At 55.9% G+C, this 24029-nt stretch overlaps 1 protein-coding gene and 1 long non-coding RNA gene across 3 annotated transcripts; one reads left to right on the forward strand and one right to left on the reverse strand.

Annotated features, from left to right (window-relative positions):
• Positions 1–6586: 6586 nt before the first annotated feature.
• On the forward strand, positions 6587–20896 carry GUCY2D (guanylate cyclase 2D, retinal). Of its 2 annotated transcripts, XM_086685913.1 has the most exons (20): positions 6588–6846; positions 7197–7911; positions 8007–8311; positions 11185–11536; positions 11873–11957; positions 12237–12339; positions 12733–12834; positions 14593–14673; positions 15962–16168; positions 16263–16419; positions 16900–17049; positions 17655–17803; positions 18340–18503; positions 18607–18799; positions 19024–19198; positions 19459–19557; positions 19686–19780; positions 19906–19991; positions 20080–20196; positions 20713–20896. In XM_086685913.1, the coding sequence occupies exons 2-19, from the start codon at positions 7206–7208 to the stop codon at positions 20171–20173; spliced, it is 3303 nt and encodes a 1100-aa protein (XP_086542039.1). In that variant the 5' UTR covers positions 6588–6846; positions 7197–7205; the 3' UTR covers positions 20174–20196; positions 20713–20896. The 2 variants fall into 2 exon arrangements, 1 of the variants encoding a protein (XP_086542039.1); XR_015243822.1 differs by lacking the exons at positions 20080–20196; positions 20713–20896 and having other exon boundaries at positions 6587–6846; positions 19024–19164.
• LOC147574012 (uncharacterized) lies at positions 15061–16176 on the reverse strand. The gene is made up of 2 exons (XR_015243823.1): positions 15998–16176; positions 15061–15431 (listed from the first exon to the last, which is right to left on the reverse strand). It is a non-coding gene; the product is annotated as an uncharacterized LOC147574012 (long non-coding RNA).
• Positions 20897–24029: the final 3133 nt, after the last annotated feature.

Raw genomic sequence — 24029 nt, forward strand, 5'->3', positions numbered from 1 at the left:
TGCTTCACCGACTGAGCCACCCCAGTGGCTCAATTATATTATGTATAATTGCGTTCTTATAAGGACACCTGTGATGGCATTTAGGACCACCTGGATCATCTCCTATCCCAAGGTCCTTCCCTTTATATACATTCAAACAGAGGAACGCTACTTAAGGAAATGAGGTAAATCTATATCCAAGAACATGGGAAAATGCCCAAGGTATATCATAAAGAGAAAAATAGAAATTAGCAGCGGCGCCTGGGTGGCTCAGTCGGTTGAGTGTCCGACTTCGGCTCGGGTCATGGCCTCACAGTTTGTGAGTTCGAGCCCCGCATCGGGCTCTGTGCTGACAGCCGGGAGCCTGTTTCGGATTCTGTGTCCCCCTCTCTCTCTGCCCCACCCCTGCTCACACACTGTCTCTCTCTCTCTCTCTCTCAAAAATAAATAAAGATTTAAAAAAATTAAAAAAAAAAAGAAATTAATAGCAACAACCAGTCAGAAGATATAACGGGAAACTCTATAAGAGCAATTGAAAGACAAATACCTTCCAGAAAACTTAATAAGAAACGCATCGAATCTATTTAAAGAGGAGTTTAAAACTTTTCATAAAGGGACTCTCGAACAAATCAGCCTATATGCCATATTCTTGCATCGAGAGATTGAACATTATAAAATAGAAACCTTCCATAAATCCATTTTTAAATTTGATACAATAACAGTGAAAGTCATCGTGCTTTGGAATAAAATCCTAGACGAATTGATTGTAAAGGTTATATTCAAAAATTAATGCGTAGGAATAGCCAGGAAATTTCTGGAAAAGAAAAGCAATGAGACAGGGGAAGGGGGTGGAGAGTAGCTCTATTACTTATTTTGAAATATTATTTCAGTAATGAAAACAGTATGTTACTGGTTCATATTAGACAGACTGACCAATGGAAGCGGAGAGAAAGTCCAGAAATCAATGCAGATAGATTCAGGAATGTCCTTTATGACGAATATGGGGGAGAATTAAATTACTCAGGAAATAAGAACAAGACAATTGGAGCCAGCAGAAGAAAATCACACTGAATCCATAACTGATGGCAGACAAATTCCAAGGGGTCAAAGATTTAAACATCAAAAGTGAAATATAAGTCCTTGAAGGAAACAGTGGGAGAATTTGTTTATAACCTTGGCCTGGCCAAGGCTTGTTAAATAATGACCCGAAATAAAAAAAAATATATTTAAAAAAATCTTAAAAGACACACGTAAAAACGTGCTTGTTGAAAACACACCCGTGTTAAAAGCAAACAAAACACACACACACACACACACACACACACACACACACACACGGGTAAAATATTTTTGCATGTTTTTCATGCTTATTTATTTTGAGAGAGAGAGAGAGAGAGAAAGGGAGAGAGAGAATCCCAAGCAGGCTCTGCGTTGGTATCACAGAGCCCAACATAGGGCTCGATCTCACATATCGTGAGATCACAACCTGAGCTGACACCAAGAGTTGGTTGCCTAAGCAACTGAGCCACCCAGGCGCCCCAACACACTCTGGAAAATACTTTCGCAGATCATATCACAAATGTGTAATTCTCCTAACATTTAAAAAGCTCTAAAAAAAAAAAACTGTAAGAAAGATACCAATAACCCAATAGAAAAGTGGTAAATACACCGACAATTCTCAGAATATGATATACAAATGGCTTATAAACACGCAAGCGGGGCAATTTATTGGAGCAGAGCTAGTCATAGGCAAACAGGTAACTGGTCAACCAGATGATGTGGCCTCCGTTCAGTGGAATACCATGTAGCTGTAACCATCTCTTATGAAACAAGACAGGAAAGGACCTCCAAGATCTGTCATCAAAATCAAAGAGCAAAGTATAGACCCGTGTTACCTTTTATGTCAAAGGGAACTGTAAGCAAATATGTCTTATTGGCTTGTGTACCTCGAAGGATCCCCGGAGGATAAATAATCTAACGGTGACTGCCTACTCAAAGGGGCAAACTAAGAGGGCACAGGGAGGGGGACTTTTCACAGTATTCTTTTTTAAATTTATTTTATTTTTAATCCTATGAAATGTTAAATGTGTTACCTTCTTACGCAACAAATACAAAATAAAATATTTTTGAGGAGAGAATTGAGAATTACATAAAATGATATATTTTCTTTCTTTTTTCTAACGTTTATTTATTTTTGAGAGAGAGAGAGAGAGAGCAGCAGAGGGGCAGAGAGAGAGAGGGAGACACAGAATCTGAAGCAGGCTCCAGGCTCTGAGGTGGCAGCACAGAGCCTGACTCAGGGCTCAACCCCATGAATGGTGAGATCATGACCTGAGCTGATGTCAGATGCTTAACTGACTTAGCCACCTGGGTGCCCCTCTCAAAGATTTTTTTTTTAAGCTTTATTTATTTAAGTAATCTATATGCCCAAAGTAGGATTTGAACCCACAACCTCAAGATCAAGAGTCACACGCTCTTCTGATTGGGCCACCCAGGAGTCCCCAAAAATGGTGGTTTAAAGTTCATTTTCTAATTGCATAGGAAAACACGATCTATTTCCATGTTCCCTCACCACTATTCTTTATGACAAACTGCAGTGTAAGCCTGGCTTTTGCCTTCTATTTTAGATTCAGCGTCCTTTTCTAACGCAACTTGAATTGTTTTTTAAGAATCAGACTCCCCCAGGACTTGCCTGCTACTCTCAGATTCAAGCCAAATTGGATAAAAAGTCCTTTCGCCTCATTTAAACTTTAAGGAAACATGGTTTTCCTCGTCTACTGCTGTAGCAGTTCCACAAACAGAAACTTCTCATTCCTTCTGTCAAGTTCAAATTTCATGACTCCATGGGGGGTGGGTGAGGGACTAAAAATCCCAGAAGAGGGAACTTTTCGCTTCTCTAAACAAGGAGAGAAGGAGAACAAGGAGAGAAACCAAGACCTTCCAGAGGGGGAGCATCACCTGTGGCTGGGGTTATTTATAGGACTTGGATTTAAATTTAATTCTGCCCTCTGGTAACTCCAGTGGCACCTGCTACTTTAAGAGCTGGCCCCACCCTCTACGTAAGAGAGCTGTTTAGCTCCAGTGCGTACAGATCAAATGCAAGTTTAGCAGGCAAGACACGAGAAACATAAACAAGTTCTGCAATGGGTCCCTGGAAGAGGGGGGCCAGTGTGGTGGCTGGAGTCAGGCTGTGTCACCTGCGCACGAGGACCGGGATGGATTTAAACTATTCTGCCCCTAGAATATAAAATGGGGTGGCCGCTCCGAAAAACATTGCACATGTGGTCCGGCCATTCCTCTTCTAGGTACAGACTCAAAAGAATTGAATGCAGGGACTTAAATGGGTATTTGAACAGCCACATTCACAATAGCCTAAAGGTAGAAGCAAGACAAGAGTCCCTGGACAGATGAATGACTAAACACAATGTGGAATATGCACACAGTGGGATATCATTCAGCCTTTAAAAAGTAGGCAATTGTGACACCTGCTCCAATACGGATGTACCTTGAGCACATTACTCTGCGTGAAATAAGCAAGACATAAAAGGACAGATACTATACGATCCCACTTCTACGAGGTACGTAGAGTGGTCAAAGTCATAGAGACTTTGAACGGTGGTTGCCGGGGCTGGGAGGAGGGGAGATGGGGAGTTATTGTTTACTGGGTATGGTGGTTCAGTTTGGGATGATGGAAAGTTTTAGGGATGGATAGTGGTGACAGTGAATATATTTCATGCTGTTGGATTGCACATGTAAAAATAGCTAAAAATAGTAAATTTTATATTATGCACCTTTTGCCACAATAAAAAAAAAACTTAAAAAAAAGTTGGACAGTTAACCGACTGAGCCACCCAGGCACCCCTCAAAATGTTTTTTTTTTAATTTTTTAATGTTTATTTATTTTTGAGAGAGAGAGAGAGAGAGAGACAGACAGACAGAGTGTGAGTGGGGAGGGGCAGAGAGACAGGGAGACACAGAATCCAAAGCAGGCTCCAGGCTCTGAGCTGTTAGCACAGAGCCCGACGCAGGGCTTGAACCCACAAACCATGAGATCATGACCTGAGCCGAAGTCAAACGCTTAACCGACTGAGCCACCCAGGCGCCTCTCAAAATGTCTTATTTAAAACTTATTTAAGGGGCTCCTGGATGGCTCAGTCGGGTAAGTATCAGACTCCTGATTTCGTCTCAGGTCGTGATTTCACAGTTTGTGAGCTTGAGTCCCGCCAGAGTCAAGCTCTGCTCAGATAGCATGGAGCCTGCTTGGGATTCTCTCCCTCTCTCTCTCTCTCTCTTTCTCTCTCTCTGCCCCTCCACTGCTCTCTCTCATTCTCTCTCTCTCTCTCTCAAAATAAATAAATAAACTTAAAAAAATAAGTAACACTTATTTAAAATCCCTGAATATAGTGATCAAGCGTTCACCTCCGTGAGGTCTTAAAACTCTTCATTCGCATTGTATCCCTAGAGCCTAAAACAGTGCCTGTCACAGTGGAAATTCATGAGTGTTTTTTGAATGAATGAATGATTCCTTATTCAAGTTTCTCATGCACAAATAAATGTTTTTCCAAGGTCGTTCCTGCAAGTGGGGTTGCTTTGACTCTGCTAAGTGTTGCAAAAACCGCCCACCAATTTACATCTTCGTCACCAATATGAAGGGATTGCGTCTTCTATTTGTACCAACATTTGCTATTCTCACACCTTATTTTTTGCCATCTGATAGATATTAAGGGTATTTCACTGTTTTATTGTGTACTTCCTTGAATATTAGTGAGGTTAAACATTTTTCCTTAGGATTTTCTCATGACTTGCCTGTTCATATCATTTGCCCATTTTTGTAGTGGGTTGTTTATCTCTTTCGTATCATGTATGTTTGGGTACTCATCCTTTGTTAATGTTTTGCAGCTATCTTCCTGTCTTTGGCCTATGTTTTCTCTTTGTTATATGCTTTTCTGACCAGAAATTTTTAAATTTTAAAACATTTTTAATCAAGTGTGTGGTTTTTGCTTGTTTGGTTTTTTTTTGTTGTTGTTGTTGTTCTCTTTTGTTTTTTAGTAATCACTACACCCAACATGGGGCTTGAACTCATGATCATGAGATTGAGAGTTGCATGCTCCTCTGACTGAGCCAGCTGGGTGCCCCCAGAAATTTTAAATTTGATGTTTTCAAATGTGTCAGTCTTTCCCTTTATGGTTTGTACTTTATGCATCTTGTTTGAGAAATCCTTTCCTACTTTGAATTGATATAGATATTCTCTTTTCATCCACACGTTTTTTTATTAACTGTGTATTTGGAAATAATTTTAAACTTACAAAACGCTGCAAAGATAAAAAAGGTACGAAGAACACTCCTATACCCCTTATCTAGTTCACCTCATTGTAACATTTTACACATTCGTTTATTATTTGATATATATAATATAAACAACATAGCAAATGTAATACATGTGATGTATAGTATATACATAGTATTTCTTAACTATTTGAAGGTAAGTTATGTACATTATGGTGCTTTACAGCCAAAATCTTTAGCGTGTATTTCCTATGAGTAGGGAGTCTCCTACATAACTATAGCACAGTTATCAACTTTATAAATTTACATTGATAAAATAACTTTATCAAATCTCCCATTCATATCCCAATTTTGTCAGCGGACATATTTGATGCTGATGTTCCCTATGGCATTTTTATAACCCCATAAGCCACTTAACCCTATAAACCCTATAACCTTATAGCAGTTTTAAAAACCCTATAGTGTAGGGTCCAAGCCAGGAGAAGGTGTTGCATTTAATCGTCATGTCTTTTTTGCTTCCTTTAATCTGGAACAGTTCCTCAACTTTTCTTTATTTGTCTTTTAGAATACTGACGTTTTTGAAGAATACAGTCCCATCCCTGCCCCCCCACCCCCTTTTTAGTAAAATGTTCCTCATTTTGTGTCTATCTGATGTTAGCTCGTGATTAGATTAGGCTTGATGAGAGCACTTTCAGCTGGACGTCTGCACAGCTGCAGTGATGTGCGATTTTGCATCCGCAATATTACGAAGATTGTGTCTTTCTCAGCATATCACGTCTGGAGGCTGAATCTGTCTTAATTACCTTTGTCATCCAGACGTTATATTCTTTATCACAGGTAATTTTCACAACAACCTTCAGAGAGATTAAGCAACTTTCCCAAGTTCACCAAGCCAGGAAGGAGGAATTTGAACCCAGGTCTGCCCAAGCCCAGGGGTCTTTGCATTATTTCCTGGGGTTCTGCCTTCCCATAGGCCAAAGGGACGGGTTTCTAGGCACAGAGAAGTGGAAATCGGAGAATCGAGGGTGGGCAGATGAGAGAAAAGGGTATCAGACTGGTTCAGGTTTGGGCTCCGGGGTTCAGACTTTGCCAGCCAAGGGATGGGGCTTGGCCTTGGCTGCCGAAAGTGGTAACAGGTGATTGGAGGGAATGAGACAGAGAACTCCCACCCTGAAACTGGTCACCCATAGGTGTCCAGGGGCACAACTCATCGCTTCCCAGGCTGAGAAGAGTAATGTGGCAGCAGCTTGAAAAGGCGAACCTGCAGGTGCTTTTGTTGGGGGGGGGGGGGGGGCGGGTAGAGGGGAGGGGAGGGGGGCTGTTGAGAGGCATGGAGGAGAATCTGCTGGAGGCCTGGAAGCCGGGACAGCCTCCTCTGTAGGGAGCCCCATCCTCCACCAACTCCTCCCTGCCTGATTAAGGGACCTTAATCAGCTTGAGGAGATTAAGGACTCTGGACAGCTGTTCCCACACCCCCCGCCCCGGCCGGGCTGGCAAAGGAGACCTGTGGGAGGGCGCCAGAAGGGGGATCTGCCCCGTGACCCCTCACCCCGGGCCTGGGCCCGAGCCCCGGACTTTCCGGTGAGTGGCTAAGGCCCCTCCGCAGGCACGGATTCGGGTCCCTTCTGCCCCAGATGGATCCAAGGAGGGAGTGGGCATGTCTCGGCTGACCCCAGACGGCCCTGATGAGGGAGGAGGGGCGGGCAAGAGGGGAACAGGAAGCAGGAGAAACGGGGTGTGGGGGGTGCGGCCATGCCCTTGACTCCCGTAGAGTCGTCCAAGCCAGAGGAGGGGGCTGTGGAAGTGGGGACATGCCCCGGGGTTAGTTGGGCTTTGAGAAGCTGGAGGTTGCGGACAGAACCCTAAGAGAGTTGTGCCCCCCCCTCCCCACCGCCCCCCCGCCGCTCATCCGGCCCTGCTTATGCTCCCAGAAGCCAGCAATGACGGCGTGCGCCCTCCCCGCGGGTGGGTGTCCGGACCCCCGGCGCCGCGCCCCCGCGCGGCGGGTTCCATCCCCGCCCGGCGTCCCCCGGGCCCTGCCGCTGCTTCTGCTGCTCCTGCCGCCCTCCGCCCGGCCCGCCGTCTTCACAGTGGGGGTGCTGGGCCCCTGGGCCTGCGACCCCATCTTCGCGCGCGCCCGCCCGGACCTGGCCGCCCGCCTGGCCGCCGCCCGCCTGAACCACGACCCTGCCATGGCAGGGTCCCCCCGCTTCGAGGTCGCGCTGCTGCCCGAGCCGTGCCGGACGCCGGGCTCCCTGGGGGCGGTGTCGTCCGCGCTGGGCCGCGTCTCGGGCCTCGTGGGCCCGGTGAACCCCGCGGCCTGCCGGCCGGCCGAGCTCCTGGCCCAGGAGGCGGGGGTCACGCTGGTGCCCTGGGGCTGCCCCGGGACGCGGGCGGCGGGCACGACGGCCCCCGCGGTGACGCCCGCGGCGGACGCCCTCTACGCTCTCCTCCGCGCCTTCCGCTGGGCGCGCGTGGCCCTGGTCACCGCGCCCCAGGACCTGTGGGTGGAGGCGGGACGCGCCCTGTCCGCCGCGCTCAGGGCGCGGGGTCTGCCCGTTGCCCTGGTGACCACCATGGAGCCGTCGGACGTGTCCGGGGCCCGGGAGGCCCTGAGGAGGGTCCAGGACGGGCCCAGAGTCAGAGGTAGGCTCCGCCGCGGGGTGCGGGGTGCGGGGAGGGAGGGGCGCGGCGGCGCGGGCAGCGGGGCGCAGCAGTGAGCCCGGGGTCTCGGTCCCCAGCCGTGATCATGGTGATGCACTCGGTGCTGCTGGGCGGCCAGGAGCAGCGCTGCCTGCTGGAGGCCGCCGAAGAGCTGGGCCTGGCCGACGGCTCCCTGGTCTTCCTGCCCTTTGACACGCTCCACTACGCCCTGTCACCGGGCCCCGAGGCCTTGGCCGCCCTGGCCAACAGCTCCCGGCTTCGCAGGGCCCACGATGCGGTGCTCACCCTCACGCGGCACTGTCCCCCCGGGGGCAGCGTGATGGACAGCCTGCGCAGGGCCCAGGAGCTCCAGGAGCTGCCCTCTGACCTGGATCTGCTGCAGGTAGAGGCACCTGGGAGGAGGGAAGAGGGGAGGAGGGGAGAGGGGAGAGGGGAGAAGGGCATGGAGTCAACGGGAGACGGGAAGACGGAGGCAGTGGGGAGAGACTGAGAGAGCAAGCTCTACCTGTTCTGACGTTTCCTGGGTAAACAGAGACGCTGGGCTTGCTTGGGGCATCTTGGTGTATTGGGATTGCTTCCAGAGTGTAGGCCAGGGGACCCCCTCCCCCCCCAAGCCCAGCTCCAAGCAGGAAACCCTAGTGAACCCTACACTGTGATGTCTTGCAGTCAGCTTCAAAGTGAACCCGCTTCCAACACCACTGGGACAGGCAGTCTATAATACACCGCTGGTGTGTGTGTGTGTGTGTGTTTTTAATTTTAAATGTTTATTTATGTTGGAGAAAGAGACAGAGTGTGAGCGGGGGAGGGGCAGAGAGCCAGGGAGACACAGAATCCGAAGCAGGCTCCGGGCTCCCAGCTGTCAGCACAGAGTTTGGGACTCGAACTCCCAAACCACGAGATCATGACCTGAGCCGAAGTCGAAGTCGGGTGTTCAACCGACGGAGCCCCCCAGGCGCCCCTGCGCTGCTGGTGTTCTTAAGAGAACGGGACAGGAGGACAAAGGCAGATGCGACCTCCAGGCCCAGTTTAGAGGTGTTTCCTCTGGGGCTTCGTCAGGTGGTCGTAACTTTTGGAGAGCCTTGACAAGTCTTGCGGGAAGCAGAAAGGACCCTAGGTGGAGCCAGGGGCTTCCATAATTATTTAGATCCACGGCTTACTGCCAACAACCCCAATGCCCAGGATTCCCTGAGAATCCAGAATCCTGGGTCACACCATCTAACTCGAGACCGGTCACAAAAAGGGGAGGGGCTAGGGGCACCTGGGTGCCTCCGTCGGTTAAGCTTCCGACTTTGGCTCAGGTCATGGTCTCCCGGTCCATGAGTTCGAGCTCCACGTGGGAGCCTGCTTCGGATTCTGTGTCTCCCTCTCTCTCTCTCTCTCAAAAATAAATAAGCATTAAAAAAATTAAAAGAATTTAGATGGCAGTGGGCAGTAAACTAACCACCGCAAAGACCTTCCTCAAAGGGTTGCACTTGAGAGAGGGCCGTGAATCAAGGCGGTGGGGGTTGGAATATTCCCCACCAATGCCCCTAGTCTCCTCCAAGAGGACCTGGGGTAGCCAGTGGGAGAAAGGATGGGAATAGTGAGCGAGAAGAGGAGAGGGAGGCGGTTGGGGCAGCGGTGAGACTGGATGGGGGGCAGGTGGAGGAAGTGGGTGACAAAAACCATCTTCAGTTCTCTGTAACTAGCACAGGTGAGACCCCGGGAGTTACCTTTGATTCCTCTTACCTCCCCCCTCCCACGCTAACCCTAACACCCCCACCGACCCCCCCCCCCCACCCACCCATCCAGACATCACGTCCTGTCTGTTTTACTTTTTAAAAGTCACTTGAATCTATCCTCGTTCTCTATTCTCACCGTCACTGCCCGGGTTCAGGCCGCAGCGCCTCTGATCTAAAGCCTGAAACAAAATCTCCCCAAAAGGTCTCAGCTTCAATGCTCACCTGCCCCGGCCTTTCTCCACCCAACAATCAGTTCAAGCTTCAGACACCTGACAAATCTGACTGTGTCACACCCCTGTCCCGAGCCTCCCAGGGGCTTCCCTCGCCCTGGATAGATGACGGTCTCTTCAAAGGGCTTATCACGTCTCTCATGCCTTCCCCTCTCTTCCATCGTCCTTGAACTTCAGCCAGACGGAGCTACTCTGGTCTCCCTAAATGTGCCCGTCTCTCTTGCCTCTGTGCTGCTGGGTGCGCTCTTCCCTCTCCCCTGTCCCTCCCCTCCCCTCCCCCCAGATAACTGACTCACCCCCTCAAGGATGGTCACTTCTTCCTGAAGCCTTCTCCTCCTCCCTCAGCCTGGGTTGGGACCCTCCTTTCCTGTCTCTGCAGCTCCCTAATCACCCCTACCGGCACCCATGGCACTACCCTAACATCCCTGTCTCCCCAACTAGAAGAAAGGTTCCTTGGGACAGGGACTCTATCTCGTCAATATCTCAGTGTCACCTATTGCTTTACACACGCCTGGCACTGTGAGAGATGGGAACTGGGAAAAATAAGCTTGATCGCCTTGGGGAAAGACAAGAAGGAAAAATAGAAAATATAGAAGCCAACCAAAAGATAGGAAAGGAGGCTTTTAGGTAAATGAGAAATAATCATATTAAAAATATGAGCAAGGCAACCAACAGGAGGGGGAAGAGAGGAGCTGCAGGTGATGGAGAAGAGGAATAACCAAGGTTGAGAAGAGCCTAAGAACCCCCGAAAAGAGGGAAGGTCAATGGGGAGGAGGGGAGAGAAGAGAGCCAATAGGGAGAGAGGAGGAGAGAGCCAATGGGGAGAGAGGAAGAGAGAGCCAATGGGGAGAGGGGAGGAGAGAGCCAATGGGGAGAGGGGAGGAGAGAGCCAATGGGGAGAGAGGAAGGGAGAGCCATTGGGGAGAGGGGAGGAGAGAGCCAATGGGGAGAGAGGAAGGGAGAGCCAATGGGGAGAGGGGAAGGGAAAGCCAATGGGGAGAGGGGAAGGGAGAGCCAATGGGGAGAGGGGAGGAGAGAGCCAATGGGGAGAGGGGAGGAGAGAGCCAATGGGGAGAGAGGAAGGGAGAGCCATTGGGGAGAGGGGAGGAGAGAGCCAATGGGGAGAGAGGAAGGGAGAGCCAATGGGGAGAGGGGAGGAGAGAGCGCTGAGCTGAGGGATCCGGGAAGCACCAACGAGGTGTGAACGGTCTATGCACGAGGGGCCTGAGCACTGGAGAGAAGCAGTGCAAGGCTAGGTGAACCAGCGGTGACCCCAACCCTGAGCCCCTCCTGCCCTCCCCCAGGTGTCCCCACTCTTCGGCACCATCTACGACGCGGTCTTCCTGCTGGCGGGGGGCGTGGCGCGAGCGCGGGCGGCCGCAGGGGGCGGCTGGGTGTCCGGAGCAGCGGTGGCCCGCCACATCCAGGACGCCCAGGTCCCCGGCTTCTGCGGGGCCCTGGGAGGAGCCGAGGAGCCCCCGTTTGTGCTGCTGGACACGGACGCGGCGGGGGACCAGCTGTTCGCCACATACGTGCTGGACCCCACCCGGGGCTCCCTCCGCTCGGCTGGGACCCCGGTGCATTTCCCTAGAGGGGGAGGAGGACCCGGGCCTGACCCCTCGTGTTGGTTCGAGCCAGACATCATCTGCAACGGAGGTGAGGGCGAGCACCCCAGCCCCCACTGGGACAGTCACCGTGGAGCCTCCACTAAGTGGTGAAAGAGAGTGAACTCTCGTCCTGGAACTCCTTCCAGGTCCTTCCTCAGACCCCTGGCTTGTGCAGAACCTGTCTCTTGCCAAGCCCCCAAAGCCCTCTTGGAACCTTCCAGACGCTCCCTTTTGCAGAACCCACGACCTTTCCCTAGATCTCGTTCTGGGCTCCCATCCGCCTTTCCTAGGGCCTCCAGGATTTGACATGACTCCATCCCCCCATAGAGAGGGTGCCTCCCCCTGGCCACGGTCCTCAGAGTCCCCCCTCTCACTGCCTCTCCAGGAGTGGAGCCCGGCCTCGTCTTTATCGGCTTCCTCCTGGTGGTTGGGATGGGGCTGACAGGGGCCTTCCTGGCCCATTATGTGAGGTGAGTATGGGAGTGGGGTAGGTAAGGGATGAGCCTGCCTGTCCACCTGCCAGAAATGCGTCTGTGCAGCAAAGACAGCAGGCTGGGCCCACTCAAGAGTAGGAAAAAAAAAAAAAAAAAAGGAAGATGGGGAACATGGGGTTGCCCTCAAGGGGGTGGCAGACCAGGGGCTGTCTGGTTTGGGGATGACTGCTCTCCCCTGAGCCAACATTATCCCTTGCTGGCCTCCTGTCCTGGACCTTGGTCCCTTTTGAGCAGATGACGTCCTTTCCCTACCAGGCATCGTCTAATTGACATCCAGATGGTCTCTGGCCCCAACAAGATCATCCTGACTCTGGACGATATCACCTTCCTCCACCCGCAAGGGGGCAGCTCTCGAAAGGTGGGAGAGGCAGGGAGGCAGGGGCTATCTGGCAGGGAGCCAGATATCTGTTCCCCTGCCTGGGCCAGCCCTCACCCCAGCCCCGAGGAAAGCCTGGTTTCTGCCCTGGCTCCCTCTCAGGTCTGAGCTCTGGGGATCAGCACCCTTAATGTGCAGTGAGAGTACCAGCCCTGTCCCGGCTGCTCTCCTGGGACAGCGAGAAGCTCCAAACAAACCCGCTGGTTTGTTTTGTAAACTGTAAACCGCAGCGTAATTGGGAAGTATAATGTCAGTATCGTCTTCCCCTAATTAAGATTTTTTCCCTCTGTAATCCCCGGAACTCAGCCTGACCTCAACCCAGGACTCTGACCCCACAGTATATTCTGATCCCTTGCGTTGACCTCTACCCTCCAGGTGGTCCAGGGGAGCCGATCGAGTCTGGGTGCACACAGCGTGTCAGATGTTCGCAGCGTCCCCAGCCAGCCCGCGGACAGCGCCAACGTTGGCCTCTATGAGGTGAGCCTTACCCCGTCCAGGCCGAGCTCTATTCCTGGAGTCGCGTCATATCCCACGGGCTCCAGAAAATGGTGATAGGAGCCCAGAATGGGCTCTAGGAAGAGGTCACGGGTTCCCCAAAGGGGAGCGTCCGAGAATCCTTCCTGCCCCAGGGTTTTTCCCTTAGCCTTTATCCAGATGAGGGCTCCTCAAAGGCCAATCACGGTGGCTCCGAGGCCGGAGGCCTGCCTGGTGGGGGGTGTTCCGGCACCAGCATGCAGCCCAGTGTGGCCACCGAAGCCATCCCCCTCCCCGTTGGGAGCCCCTGGCCCTGCCCCCTCCGTTGATCCAAGACTTCAGGCTACTGAAGGGCGTGGGCCTCCCTGGAAAGGTTGGGGCATCTGGGATGCGGCATCGTGGTCACAAAAAGGACATTTCCAGGACACGGGTTGTTCAGGATGGGGAGGTCCCAGACGGGGCTATCCTGACTCAGGACAGACAGACCCGCGTCCTGGTCCTACCCAGCGTTTCCACCCCATTCAGATCCGACTCAGGAACCGTGAGCTTACAGGGGATGGAAAGAGAAAGTCACGGAAGGGCATTAGGACCTTCACTATGGGTCAGCAAATCTGAATGCTATAGGATGTTTGGGAATCACGACAGACCCAGAAAGAGCTGAGGGAGCTCAGCTAATCAAAAGCGGGGTGGAGGCTTGGAGCTTCCAGATGTCAGGTCCCACAGAGCATGCAGAGGGTCCCAGTATGTCACCTACAGGCCACCGCGGCCACTTGTCACTGGGGGAAGTTGTTGTTAATCATTTGAATGGGCCTACCCTGTGCCTTGAAGAACGTTTAGCGTCTCTTGTCCCACCCACAAAACACGTCTCCCAGTTTTGGGGACAATTAAGAATGTCCCCTATGTATTTCCAAAGGCTCGTTAGGAGTCGACACCAAACCACCAGAATCTCCTGCCAGTGCGGCCAAACCCCTCACCCACGGACAAGGCCGGCTACAGAGATTGCAGGGTCTAAGGCAGAATGACACCGAAGGGCTCCCTGTTGGTTCAGGACGGTGGAGCAGACGGCTGAACCAAGCACAGGCCCTCGTGAGCATGGGGCCCGATGGGACCGCGTTCCCATGGACCAGCCCTACCCACAGCTGAGGACAGTGAGGCTCCGAGCCTGGAGGGGAACTGCCTGTGCGTCACAGTCAGTCTGTCATAAAAGCCTGATCTCCCCAGACTCCTGACTCCCAGCACAGTGCTCTCTCAGGGCAACAGATGGTGAGGAGGGCTGTGGCCTCAATGACATTTGTGGTGCTAACAGCTTGCTTACTAAGGCTGTGGGTGGGTGCGTCTGCGTTGGTGAGGACAGCCACGCGAGGGTGGCCCCCATCCCCGCCAGCTGTGAAGTGGACTGACGGATGTCAAACGCTTTGCTTCTGAACCTCCGCGTCACAGGCAGGATGTGTCCTGAGGCAGTAGGCCAGTGGAAACGTGGGGGCTCTGCGGCTTTTCACCTCACGGGCTTTTCAGAAACTGAGTTCACTGCTCCCATCTCTGGGGCGCCTGGGTGGCTCAGTCAGCGTCCAACTCTTGATTTCAGTTCAGGTCACGATCCCAGGGTTGTGGGATCGGGCCCCACATTTGGCTCCTTGCTGAACGTGGAACCTGCTTAAGATTCTCTCTCTCCCTCTGGCCCTCTCCCTGGCTTGTGCGCATGCTCTCTCTCTCTCTCTCTCTCAAAACAACAACAAAAAATTACTCCCATCTCTGCTCCAGGGAGACTGGGTTTGGCTGAAGAAATTCCCAGGGGATCAGCACATAGCTATCCGCCCAGCAACCAGGACAGCCTTCTCCAAGGTGAGCGTTGAGCCCGTGGTGGGGTGTGGGGTGTGGGGTGGCCGTCATTTCCTTCCCTCTTGACCTTCTCTTTGCAGCTGGGTACAGAGATAGACCCGAATCTAGGAGAGACCAACAGGTCTCAGTGGAAGTGCCCTCTCCCAAAGCAGGTGTCCCGTTATGCTGTTCCATTTTTTTCTTCAACGTTTTTTATTTATTTTTGGGACAGAGAGAGAGACAGAGCATGAACGGGGGAGGGGCAGAGAGAGAGGGAGACACAGAATCGGAAGCAGGCTCCAGGCTCCGAGCCATCAGCCCAGAGCCTGACGCGGGGCTCGAACTCACGGACCGCGAGATCGTGACCTGGCTGAAGTCAGATGCTTAACTGACTGCGCCACCCAGGCGCCCCTCTTCCATTTTTTTCTTAATGTTTATTTATTTTTGAGAGAGAGAGCATGCATGGAGGGGGGTGCAGAGAGAGAGAGAGAAAATTCCACACAGGCTCCATCAGTGTAGAGCCCCATGTGGGGCTCGATCCCATGAACCCATGAGATCACGACCTGAGCCAAAACCAAGAGTCAGATAATGCCTACTGGGCGAAGCGGAAAGCTGGCAAGGAGGCGGTGGCCTGGCTTGTTCTGATCGTCCCACCTCGAGGCCCCCCCCTTACATCGTGCAGCCTCTGCCTGGCCTCCTCTGACGCCTCCACAGAAGCTCTCGGTCACAGCTGCAGAATGACTTAGGGTCCCCAGACTAAGTCACCACTTAACCGCAGGCATCTAGGATGAAGGGAAGCCCCTTATTGGACCAAAGGAAAGTTGGAAGGGCAGTAGTCACCCGCTGGCCCCCATTTCCCAGCATGCTCGGATTGTGAGGGCGCCTGTCCTGTGGCATGTGCTCCGCTAGCACCACAGTGTGACTGCTCAGTCCCTTCCTCCCTGCCTCGGGGATGTTGGGAGTCTCAGACATGAGCAAAGCAGGCCTGGGCCGTGGCCCGCACGGCCGTGTGTGGCCTCGGGGAGAACCTGCCTGGCTCCTGGTTACCAGTGCAAGGTAGTCTCTTCCCATATGACTTTAAGCTAAACCATACTCAGCATCTCAACGGTGACCTTTGACCCACGTGTCTGTTCCGGAGAGAGAGCTTAGCCTTGGAAGAAAGCGCCCCCCACCCCGTGCCCCCATAGACCTTTCCAGTCACCCCTCTCATCCCACTTTCCGAGCGTGGACGCCCCAAACCAGACCTGGATACCCCCACGGTATCCACGGTGCCTCCAGGGCAGAAAATGCCCGTTGGCTCTCTCCCTCTCAGCTCCAGGAGCTGCGGCACGAGAACGTTGTCCTCTACCTGGGGCTCTTCCTCGGCGGCGGAGCGGGTGGCACCATGGCCCCCGGGGAGCGCATGCTGGCCGTGGTCTCCGAGCACTGTACCCGGGGCTCCCTGCACGACCTCCTCGCCCAGAGAGACATAAAGCTGGACTGGATGTTCAAGTCCTCCCTCCTCCTGGACCTCATCAAGGTGGTGGGGGTGGGGGGGGGGGTGCGGGGGTGGCAGGGAGGAGGGGGCAGGGGAGCCGCAGGGCTCAGGTCGCCTCGTATCCCACCCCTTCCAGGGAATGAGGTATCTGCACCACCGAGGCGTGGCCCACGGGCGCCTTAAGTCACGGAACTGCGTGGTGGACGGGAGGTTCGTGCTGAAAGTCACCGACCACGGTCAGGGGCGACTGCTGGAAGCGCAGAGGGTGTTGCCGGAGCCTCCCAGCGCGGAGGGTAGGATTCCGCCCCCCTCCCCGCTGCCTCCCGCGCGGACGAGCATCCCCGGGACCCCCGTTATCTCAGGGGCCCCTCCATCCATCCGTCCCTCCGCCTTCGCGTCCTCTCCATCCCACGCCCACTGCACGTGGCCCCGGCCTCGGTAAAGGTCTCAGGTCTCGGGACCTCAGAGAGGAGAAGAGGACTGGACTGGGGAGGCGGGGGCTCGAGGGGGCGTGGCTTGTGCCCGAGGGGCGGGGTCCTCTGAGCCTCGCTTTACATAAAGGGCGGGGCCTATTTATGAGGCCCGCGCTTTCTAGGAGACCCGCGTAGGGTTTCTGGTAGTTTCTCCTGGGGATAGCTGCGGGCAGCGGGGCCACACTCGGGCTGGGAGTTGGTGAGTGGGTGCGAGCCTGGGCTTTTTGGTTAGGGCGGGGGTCTGTCCCCAGCGTCCCCAGGCCCTCCCGCATGCCCACGCCCCCTCCCCCCCGACCCCAGACCAGCTGTGGACAGCCCCGGAGCTGCTTCGGGACCCGGCCCTGGAGCGCAGGGGAACGATGGCGGGTGACGTCTTCAGCCTGGGCATCATCATGCAGGAGGTCGTGTGTCGCAGCGCCCCCTACGCCATGCTGGAGCTGACCGCCGAGGGTACGCTCGCTCGCTCGCGTCGCGCTTCCAGCCTGCGGCCCGGCAGAGCCTCTCGCCAGACCCAGCCTCTCTGCCCTAAAGCCCGGAGCTGAGGCTTAATTATGTGGGCCTCCCTTATGTGGATCTCAAGGGTCAGGGCCGGGGAGAGCAAGCGTCAGGATGGGAGGGGGCGGCTCTTAGGCTCCCGGACATCAGTGGTTGTCTCTGTCCTCATCCTGGACCCAACCTGCTCCTCCGGCTGAGGGAGCGGGCTCCCCTCTGGTTCTTAGGGACGGCAGGGAGGCAGCAGTGTCGGGGGAAGGGGGCGAAGGCAGTGGGATCTGGTTCAGATCCCTATGACTTACCATCCAGGAGTCAGCAAGCTACTGGGCCACCCCAACCCTCACTCTCAACTGCGACAAATGTTAGCTCTGCCTGTCACCTCTAACTGCCCCCTGCGCCCCCCACCCTCCCACCCCCAGGGTTCAGGATCCTCCCGTTCCTTCCAGCAACGCCCTCCCCTCCCTCCCCGCGCTTCCCCGCCTCCTTCCGGAAGTTCTGATCGCGGGCTTCAACAGTCAGGCCAGAGTCAGAGGTGGCCTCTGTTGGTCCCCTCATGCCTCCAGAAGTGGTGGAGAGGGTCCGAAGTCCCCCTCCACTGTGCCGGCCCTCCGTGTCCGTGGACCAGGCGCCCACGGAGTGCATCCAGCTGATGAAACAGTGCTGGGTGGAGCAGCCAGACCTCCGGCCCTCCATGGACCGCACCTTCGAGCAGGTCAGGGGCTGGCATTGGGCAAGGGCTGGGCTGGCCGCTTGTCAGCAACCCGGGGAGACTTAAGGAAGGCAGACTCGCGGGACCTCTGACCTCCAGGCCGTTTCCCAAGGGGCAGTCTGAGGACTGGGATTTAGGTGGGGACAGAGTTAGAACGGGGGCTGCGGGGCCCTTCGGAGCAGGAGATAGACCTCTGGGTGGGAGAAATATTTCACTCGATTCGAATAACATTTGAATCGCTTGGCCCGGTGTGGCCACAAGACCCTCGGCCTGGGAGTCCAAACCCCAGTGTCTTGTCAGTTACCAGCTGAGAGCAGCTGACCTCTGGGACCCCCCCATTTCCCGTATGGCTCCTAGTGTGTGAAGGCACAGGGCCTGGCATGGGGGGGGGGGGGGGCTGATGCGTAAATGATGCCTGGGGTGGGATGCCTGGGGGTGGGCGCGGGGGGCCAGGCGTAAGAGGGCCCCACGCAGGGGTCATGGCAGCCCAGGTCCTCAACAGCCCCCGCACCCCCACCCCGGCTGCCTCCCCCTACCAGTTCAAAAGCATCAACAAGGGCCGGAAAACGAACATCATTGACTCCATGCTGAGGATGCTGGAACAGTACTCCAGCAACCTGGAGGACCTGATCCGGGAGCGCACGGAAGAGCTGGAGCTGGAGAAGCAGAAGACAGACCGGCTGCTGACGCAGATGCTGCCCCCGTGCGTGCCCGCGGGGAGGGGGGCGAGGGGGAGGGTCCGCGGGCGGCCGGGGGCGTGACCTCCACCTAAAGCCCGCCCCCCTCTCTCCGACGACCCTACGTAGTTCTGTGGCTGAGGCTCTGAAGACGGGGACACCTGTGGAGCCCGAGTATTTTGAGGAGGTGACTCTGTACTTCAGCGACATCGTGGGCTTCACCACCATCTCGGCCATGAGTGAGCCCATCGAGGTGGTGGACCTGCTCAACGACCTCTACACGCTCTTTGACGCCATCATCGGCTCCCACGACGTCTACAAGGTGGGGTGTGCCGGAGCGGGGAGGGGGGGAGGGGGGAGCAACCCTCCTTCAGCTCCGCCAGCCCCCAGTTCAGCCCCACTGCCCCCGTCCCCATTTGGAAGCCTCCCCAGGATCCCCGCGCTGCACCCCCCCCCCCCCCCCCCAGCTTAGGCCGCCTGACAAAGGACAGTCGCTTGGCGGGAGAGAGGTGCTCAGTACCGGACTTGCACCACCCTTTCCGTCAGGTGGAGACAATTGGGGACGCCTACATGGTGGCCTCGGGGCTGCCCCAGCGGAACGGGCAGCGGCACGCGGCGGAGATCGCCAACATGGCTCTGGACATCCTCAGTGCCGTGGGCTCCTTCCGAATGCGCCACATGCCCGAGGTGCCCGTGCGCATCCGCATCGGCCTGCACTCGGGTACCTCCCCGGCTCCCGTGGCCCCCTCCCTCCCCGTCTAGGGCCGGTTCCGCATTCCCTGGACATTCGTGCGGTGGGGGCGGGGGGGGGGGGGACGGGGGCAGCGGGACTTGCTGTGAAGCCGCCTCGGCAGGCACCCCGTCGTGATTGAGAGGTACCCTTGGGGAGCTGGTGGAGACGATGGGGCGCTAGAGAGTCTCCCGAGGTGCCAGGTGCCACCCAGCCGCCAGCACGGCCACCCACCCTGCGCGTCTCCGCAGGCCCGTGCGTGGCGGGCGTGGTGGGCCTCACCATGCCGCGGTACTGCCTGTTTGGGGACACGGTCAACACCGCCTCGCGCATGGAGTCCACGGGGCTGCGTGAGTGGGGCGGGGCGGGGTCCGGGGGTGGGGGGGCGATTCACGGAGCGAGGGGGAAGTGGCTCGGGGAGGGGAACGCGGGAGGGGAGTCCCGAAATCACCACGTCCCCTGTCCCCTGTCGCCCCAGCTTACCGCATCCACGTGAACATCAGCACCGTCCAGATTCTCCGCGCCCTGGACGAGGGCTTCCAGACGGAGGTGCGCGGCCGCACCGAGCTGAAGGTGAGACCGGCCCCGCCCCCTCCTGGGCCGCAACCTCGGGGGTTTTGGGTGCCACTTAGACCTCGAGATCCACCGCCCTCGCCCCAGCCGCCTAACCCCCCACCCCCCGCCCCGTGTCTCTCCAGGGCAAGGGCGCCGAAGACACGTACTGGCTGGTGGGCAGGCGCGGCTTCAACAAGCCCATCCCCAAACCGCCGGATCTGCAGCCGGGGTGAGGAACCAGCCTCCGGGCCCCTTCGCCGGGCCTGACCCCGCCCTCCGCCTGCCCCTCCCTGAGGCCGCCGCCCCCCTCCCCGCAGGGCCAGCAACCACGGCATCAGCCTGCAGGAGATCCCCCTGGAGCGGCGCCTGAAGCTGGAGAAGGCGAGGCCGGGCCAGTTCTCCGCGAAGTGAGGCGCGCAGCGCAGCGGGAACAGGTGCTGCCCCCTTGCTCCCAAGCCCAGCTGCCGATCTCCCAGGGGCCTCCTCTCCAGCCTTAGGGCCTGGCCCTGCCCGCTGAACTTCCCACCCAAGCCAGGCGTCCCAATTCCTGTCTGAGTGAGCCCAGGCTCTTTCCTAAACCCAGGAATTTTCCCCTGGGAGGGGGGAGTTCTGGTTGTGTCGGTCTGGAATGGCCCAGGAATCCAGACTTGAGAACCCTTGTACTCATGACCTTCTGAGACCTCTTCTCTGACAACCCCTCGCCCCCACTGCACTGCATTAACGGGGCCTCCCTGCCAGGCCCCACAGGCTGTGCACTGCACAAAAGACAGAACTTTCGGGAGCACTGTTCGCCAGAGGACAAGATGAATATTGCCTCTAGCATTCTGTCAGGGCAGAAGCCCTGCTCTCTACCTTCCTTGAAGAAACTGTGATCCATGACCCTCCCCTTCTTAGGTGAACCCCCGTGACCCCTTTCTACGATTTCCCTCAGACACCCCTCTTTCTCTCAGGAGTATTCCGGAAGGTCCTTTTCCTGAAAGTTGCTGCTATGGGTGACCAACAGTCTGGCTGATACCAGTGGCTTCTGTCCGGCTCTGCCTCAAAGGATTCTGGGCCTTTACACGGGCTGTGTGACCTCGGGAAAGTCTCGCGCACTCTCTGGGCTTGGATTTCCCTCATGATGAAATAAGGAGTGGCCTAAGCTTCCGGATGGCCTGGGTGTATGGGCGCCGGCCCCAGTAACTCTGAGCCCATCAGGAGAGGTGGGGCTGGGGATTCTCCACTTTCCAGGGCCTCCCAGGGCCCCAGGAAGGAAGGTCTGGGGTTGGAATCCCCAACCCCAGAGGAGGCAGAGACCTGCGGTTCCCCCGGAGCAGGGGTTTGTGGCCTGAGGATTAGCCTCTGCTTAGCCTCGATAGTCCTTCCCTTCTCCCCCCCGCCCCCCACCGCCAGTCAGAAACCGGCCCCTTCTGTGGGCATCACCGTGTCTTGCCCAAGTGCAGAGAAAAGCTGGCTGCAAGGCTCTGGGGAGAGAGGAAGGCAAAGGGGCCTCAGCACACCTTTACTCACCAGCACGGCCGAGGAATGGTAGGATTTTCTGTTGAATTGGACACTTGCCAAGCGCACAGAGAATCCTCTCTGCTTAGATCTCTCCAACAGGCGTCTGCAACCACTGCCCGTCCCCCCTCCCCCCCCCCCCACCGGTCCAACTGAACTTTCTTTTGTGGAACAGCGACGTTCCAGAGCCCAGGCCTTGGCACTGTCAAGTTGGGATGTCCTTCAGCACCACTGGAGGCCGTGGCAGGAGTTAGTGGCAGCGGCAGCCGCCCAGAGTGTCCCTACAGGTGTAGTGAGTGTTCAGTCCCTCCCAGGTCAGCAAGCGGGCGTGGCCAGGGATATAGTCCGAGAGAATTTCCAGGTGGAAGGGTGAATGCTCACCACGCACAGTGTGGTTCCTGGGCCAGGGGCAGGGACATGACCTGAGAGCCTGTTAGAAATGCAGACTTGCGGGCCCAGACCTGTCGATTCAGAATCCGCATTTTTAACAAGTTCCCTCAGGGTGTTTCTGTGCACCTGAACGAACGTTCACGAATCATGTCACTAAGTGAGCCTAAAAATCTCTAAGATTTCATAAAAACCAGGCTAGAAACTCGCCGAGACTGGTTTTGTTGGCCTGTGGGGGAAGTTTTGTTCTAATTTTGAGCTAACGTTTAGCAATCAAGAGATTCACATATACCAAACTTCCCTCTTCTCTGAAATCAAAAAGTTCCACTGCTGGCTTTTCTGCTGGAGCTGGAGAGCCACTGATCATTTTCTCTGGGGCTTTATTCTTTAGTTCTAATGGTCCCCACCCGCCAAGACCCAAGAGTTTCCGGATGTCCCTTACGTACCTGCCTGGCGCCCTTAGGCATTTAGCTCAGGGCCCTTGGGAACTGCCGCTGGGACTGCAGGTGCTTCTGGAGGTTGTTTCTGCCCGACCTGTGAAATCCACGGCTTAGCAGCCTCCCCGTCCTTCCTAGAGGCAGAGAGAGGACATATAACAGACCTCAACTGCAGCACTTGTAGGTTCTGGTCACTTGAGGTGGTGCTGTAGGGTGAGTCAGTCAGTACAACTTATAAAACATTTTTCGCCGAGTTGGGAGACGATGAGTTAAGGATTTTTAAAAACCCTGCACGTTTTTTTTTTTTAAGATTTTTAAAAACCCTGCCTGCACGCGCACACAGTTTTCTAAATTCTGCACATTCTTAAGCATCTCTCTTCAGATTTTGTCTGGACTTCGGTCCCAGGGATGGAGGGCAGACAGCCTCTTCCCAGGCAGCGCCCCCACCCTCCCTGCTAATTCCCTCCCCATCCCCCACCCTGACTCTTTCTCTCGCCTTCCATCCCACCTGGGGGACGCCTGTGGTAGTTAATGGCCTGTGATTCAGGGGAGCCTCAGGGCAGCATTGACCTGGGAGGAGACTAGCGCGGACCGGCTGGGGCAGGACACTTCCCAGGGGAGGAGGAGCTGGGCCCCGAATCCAGTTTGGGGTAGAGGTGGAGTCTGCAGGGCTGAGCGCGTCCCTTCCCACCCTCCATTCTGCCTGGTCCCAAGACCCCGGTCGCAGCTGGGCAGATGTGAGCCGGGAGGGGCCTGGCGGAGGCTGGAGAGCTGAGGCCCACCCCAGGGCTCACAGAGCTGGTGAGAGAAGGGCGGGGAAGGTCTAGCCGCAGTCTCCTCTCTGCTCCTCTGCCCCTGTCTCTCCCTCTCCCTCAGTCTCCCCCGCTCTGCCCACGGTTTTTCCCTACCTGTCCCCACAGCTCCCCCATTTCTGCGCAACCTTCCTTCCTGGGTCCGGTCAGTCTCCTAGAGCCCCGGTACCCTCTGACTCAGGCCCTCTTCACCTGCTCGCTCTTGTTGCTCCAGGGTCCCGGGCACCTCCCAGCCCCAGAGAGCACCTGGCTTGGCCATCAGGCGCTCCCCACCTTCAGACGTGTTTACACTACCTCTGCCAGGTGGCCTGAGCCAGGAGCCCGCGCCTGGGGCTGTCCTCGCCTTTGGGATGGCTCCGTAGCTGGGACCAGTGACGGCCACGGCAGGGCCCTCCCGTGGCTGCTTCCACCCCGTAGCTGGGACTCCGCATCACGTCCCGGGGCTCACTTGGCACTTTTTCTCTGCTGCTCCTCAGGGTCCGGCCCGTGCTCCCCCTCCCCACCCGCAGTGGACCCCAGGCACCCCTTTTGGGAGATCTGTGGCGCCACATTGTGGGACCGTGTGCACTGGGATCTTCTGGGCTGTGCGCCGTGGATGCCAGGCCACGTGCCACGGTGTTGGGAGAGTGGCGGCTGAAATAAAGGTGTGCTTTCTTCCATCTCGTGGTGTGTGATCCTTTTGGCCTGGATGGTCTCTACACCCTCTTCCCTGCAGGACCCACACCTGGCACTGCCAGGGAGGGCTTCAAAGAGGGGAAGAGCCCTGGAGATGCCCGAGGCAGGGTGCAGTGAGCTGCCATTCCGCTCAGGGGGTCTGCTCTGAGGGGACCGGGCAGGGAAGCCCCAGGCTTTTCAGGCTTCAAGAAAAGACCAGGGTCTCTGAGGCTCTGGAAGAGGGTGGTGTGGTCTCATCGTGTGATCGCCGGCAGGAGAGGGGAAGGGAGGTAAGAGCAGTTATTCTATGACCATGACCCATGGAAGCCAGAGTCCAAGACTGAAGAAGCAGGGCCTGTGAATGTAGAAGCTAAGGTCTGTAACAGCAGACCGGGCAGGACTTCACAACCCACATTCCACTTCTCATCCCTCAAGAGCCTGCCGTGGGGCATTCAAGCAGCACAGACATCCCAAAGTCAC

This window comes from Puma concolor, chromosome E1, assembly GCF_028749965.1.
Source record: "Puma concolor isolate L17-30 chromosome E1, mPumCon1.1.hap2, whole genome shotgun sequence".
Taxonomy (NCBI): Eukaryota; Metazoa; Chordata; class Mammalia; order Carnivora; family Felidae; genus Puma; species Puma concolor.

Coding starts and splice junctions, on each gene's coding strand:
- GUCY2D (XM_086685913.1), top strand. CDS start 7,206: ATGACGGCGTGCGCCCTCCCCGCGGGTGGGTGTCCGGACCCCCGGCGC. Junction 16,420..16,899: donor GGAGCCTCCCAGCGCGGAGG/GTAGGATTCCGC, acceptor CCCCGACCCCAG/ACCAGCTGTGGACAGCCCCG. Junction 19,558..19,685: donor CATGGAGTCCACGGGGCTGC/GTGAGTGGGGCG, acceptor CTGTCGCCCCAG/CTTACCGCATCCACGTGAAC.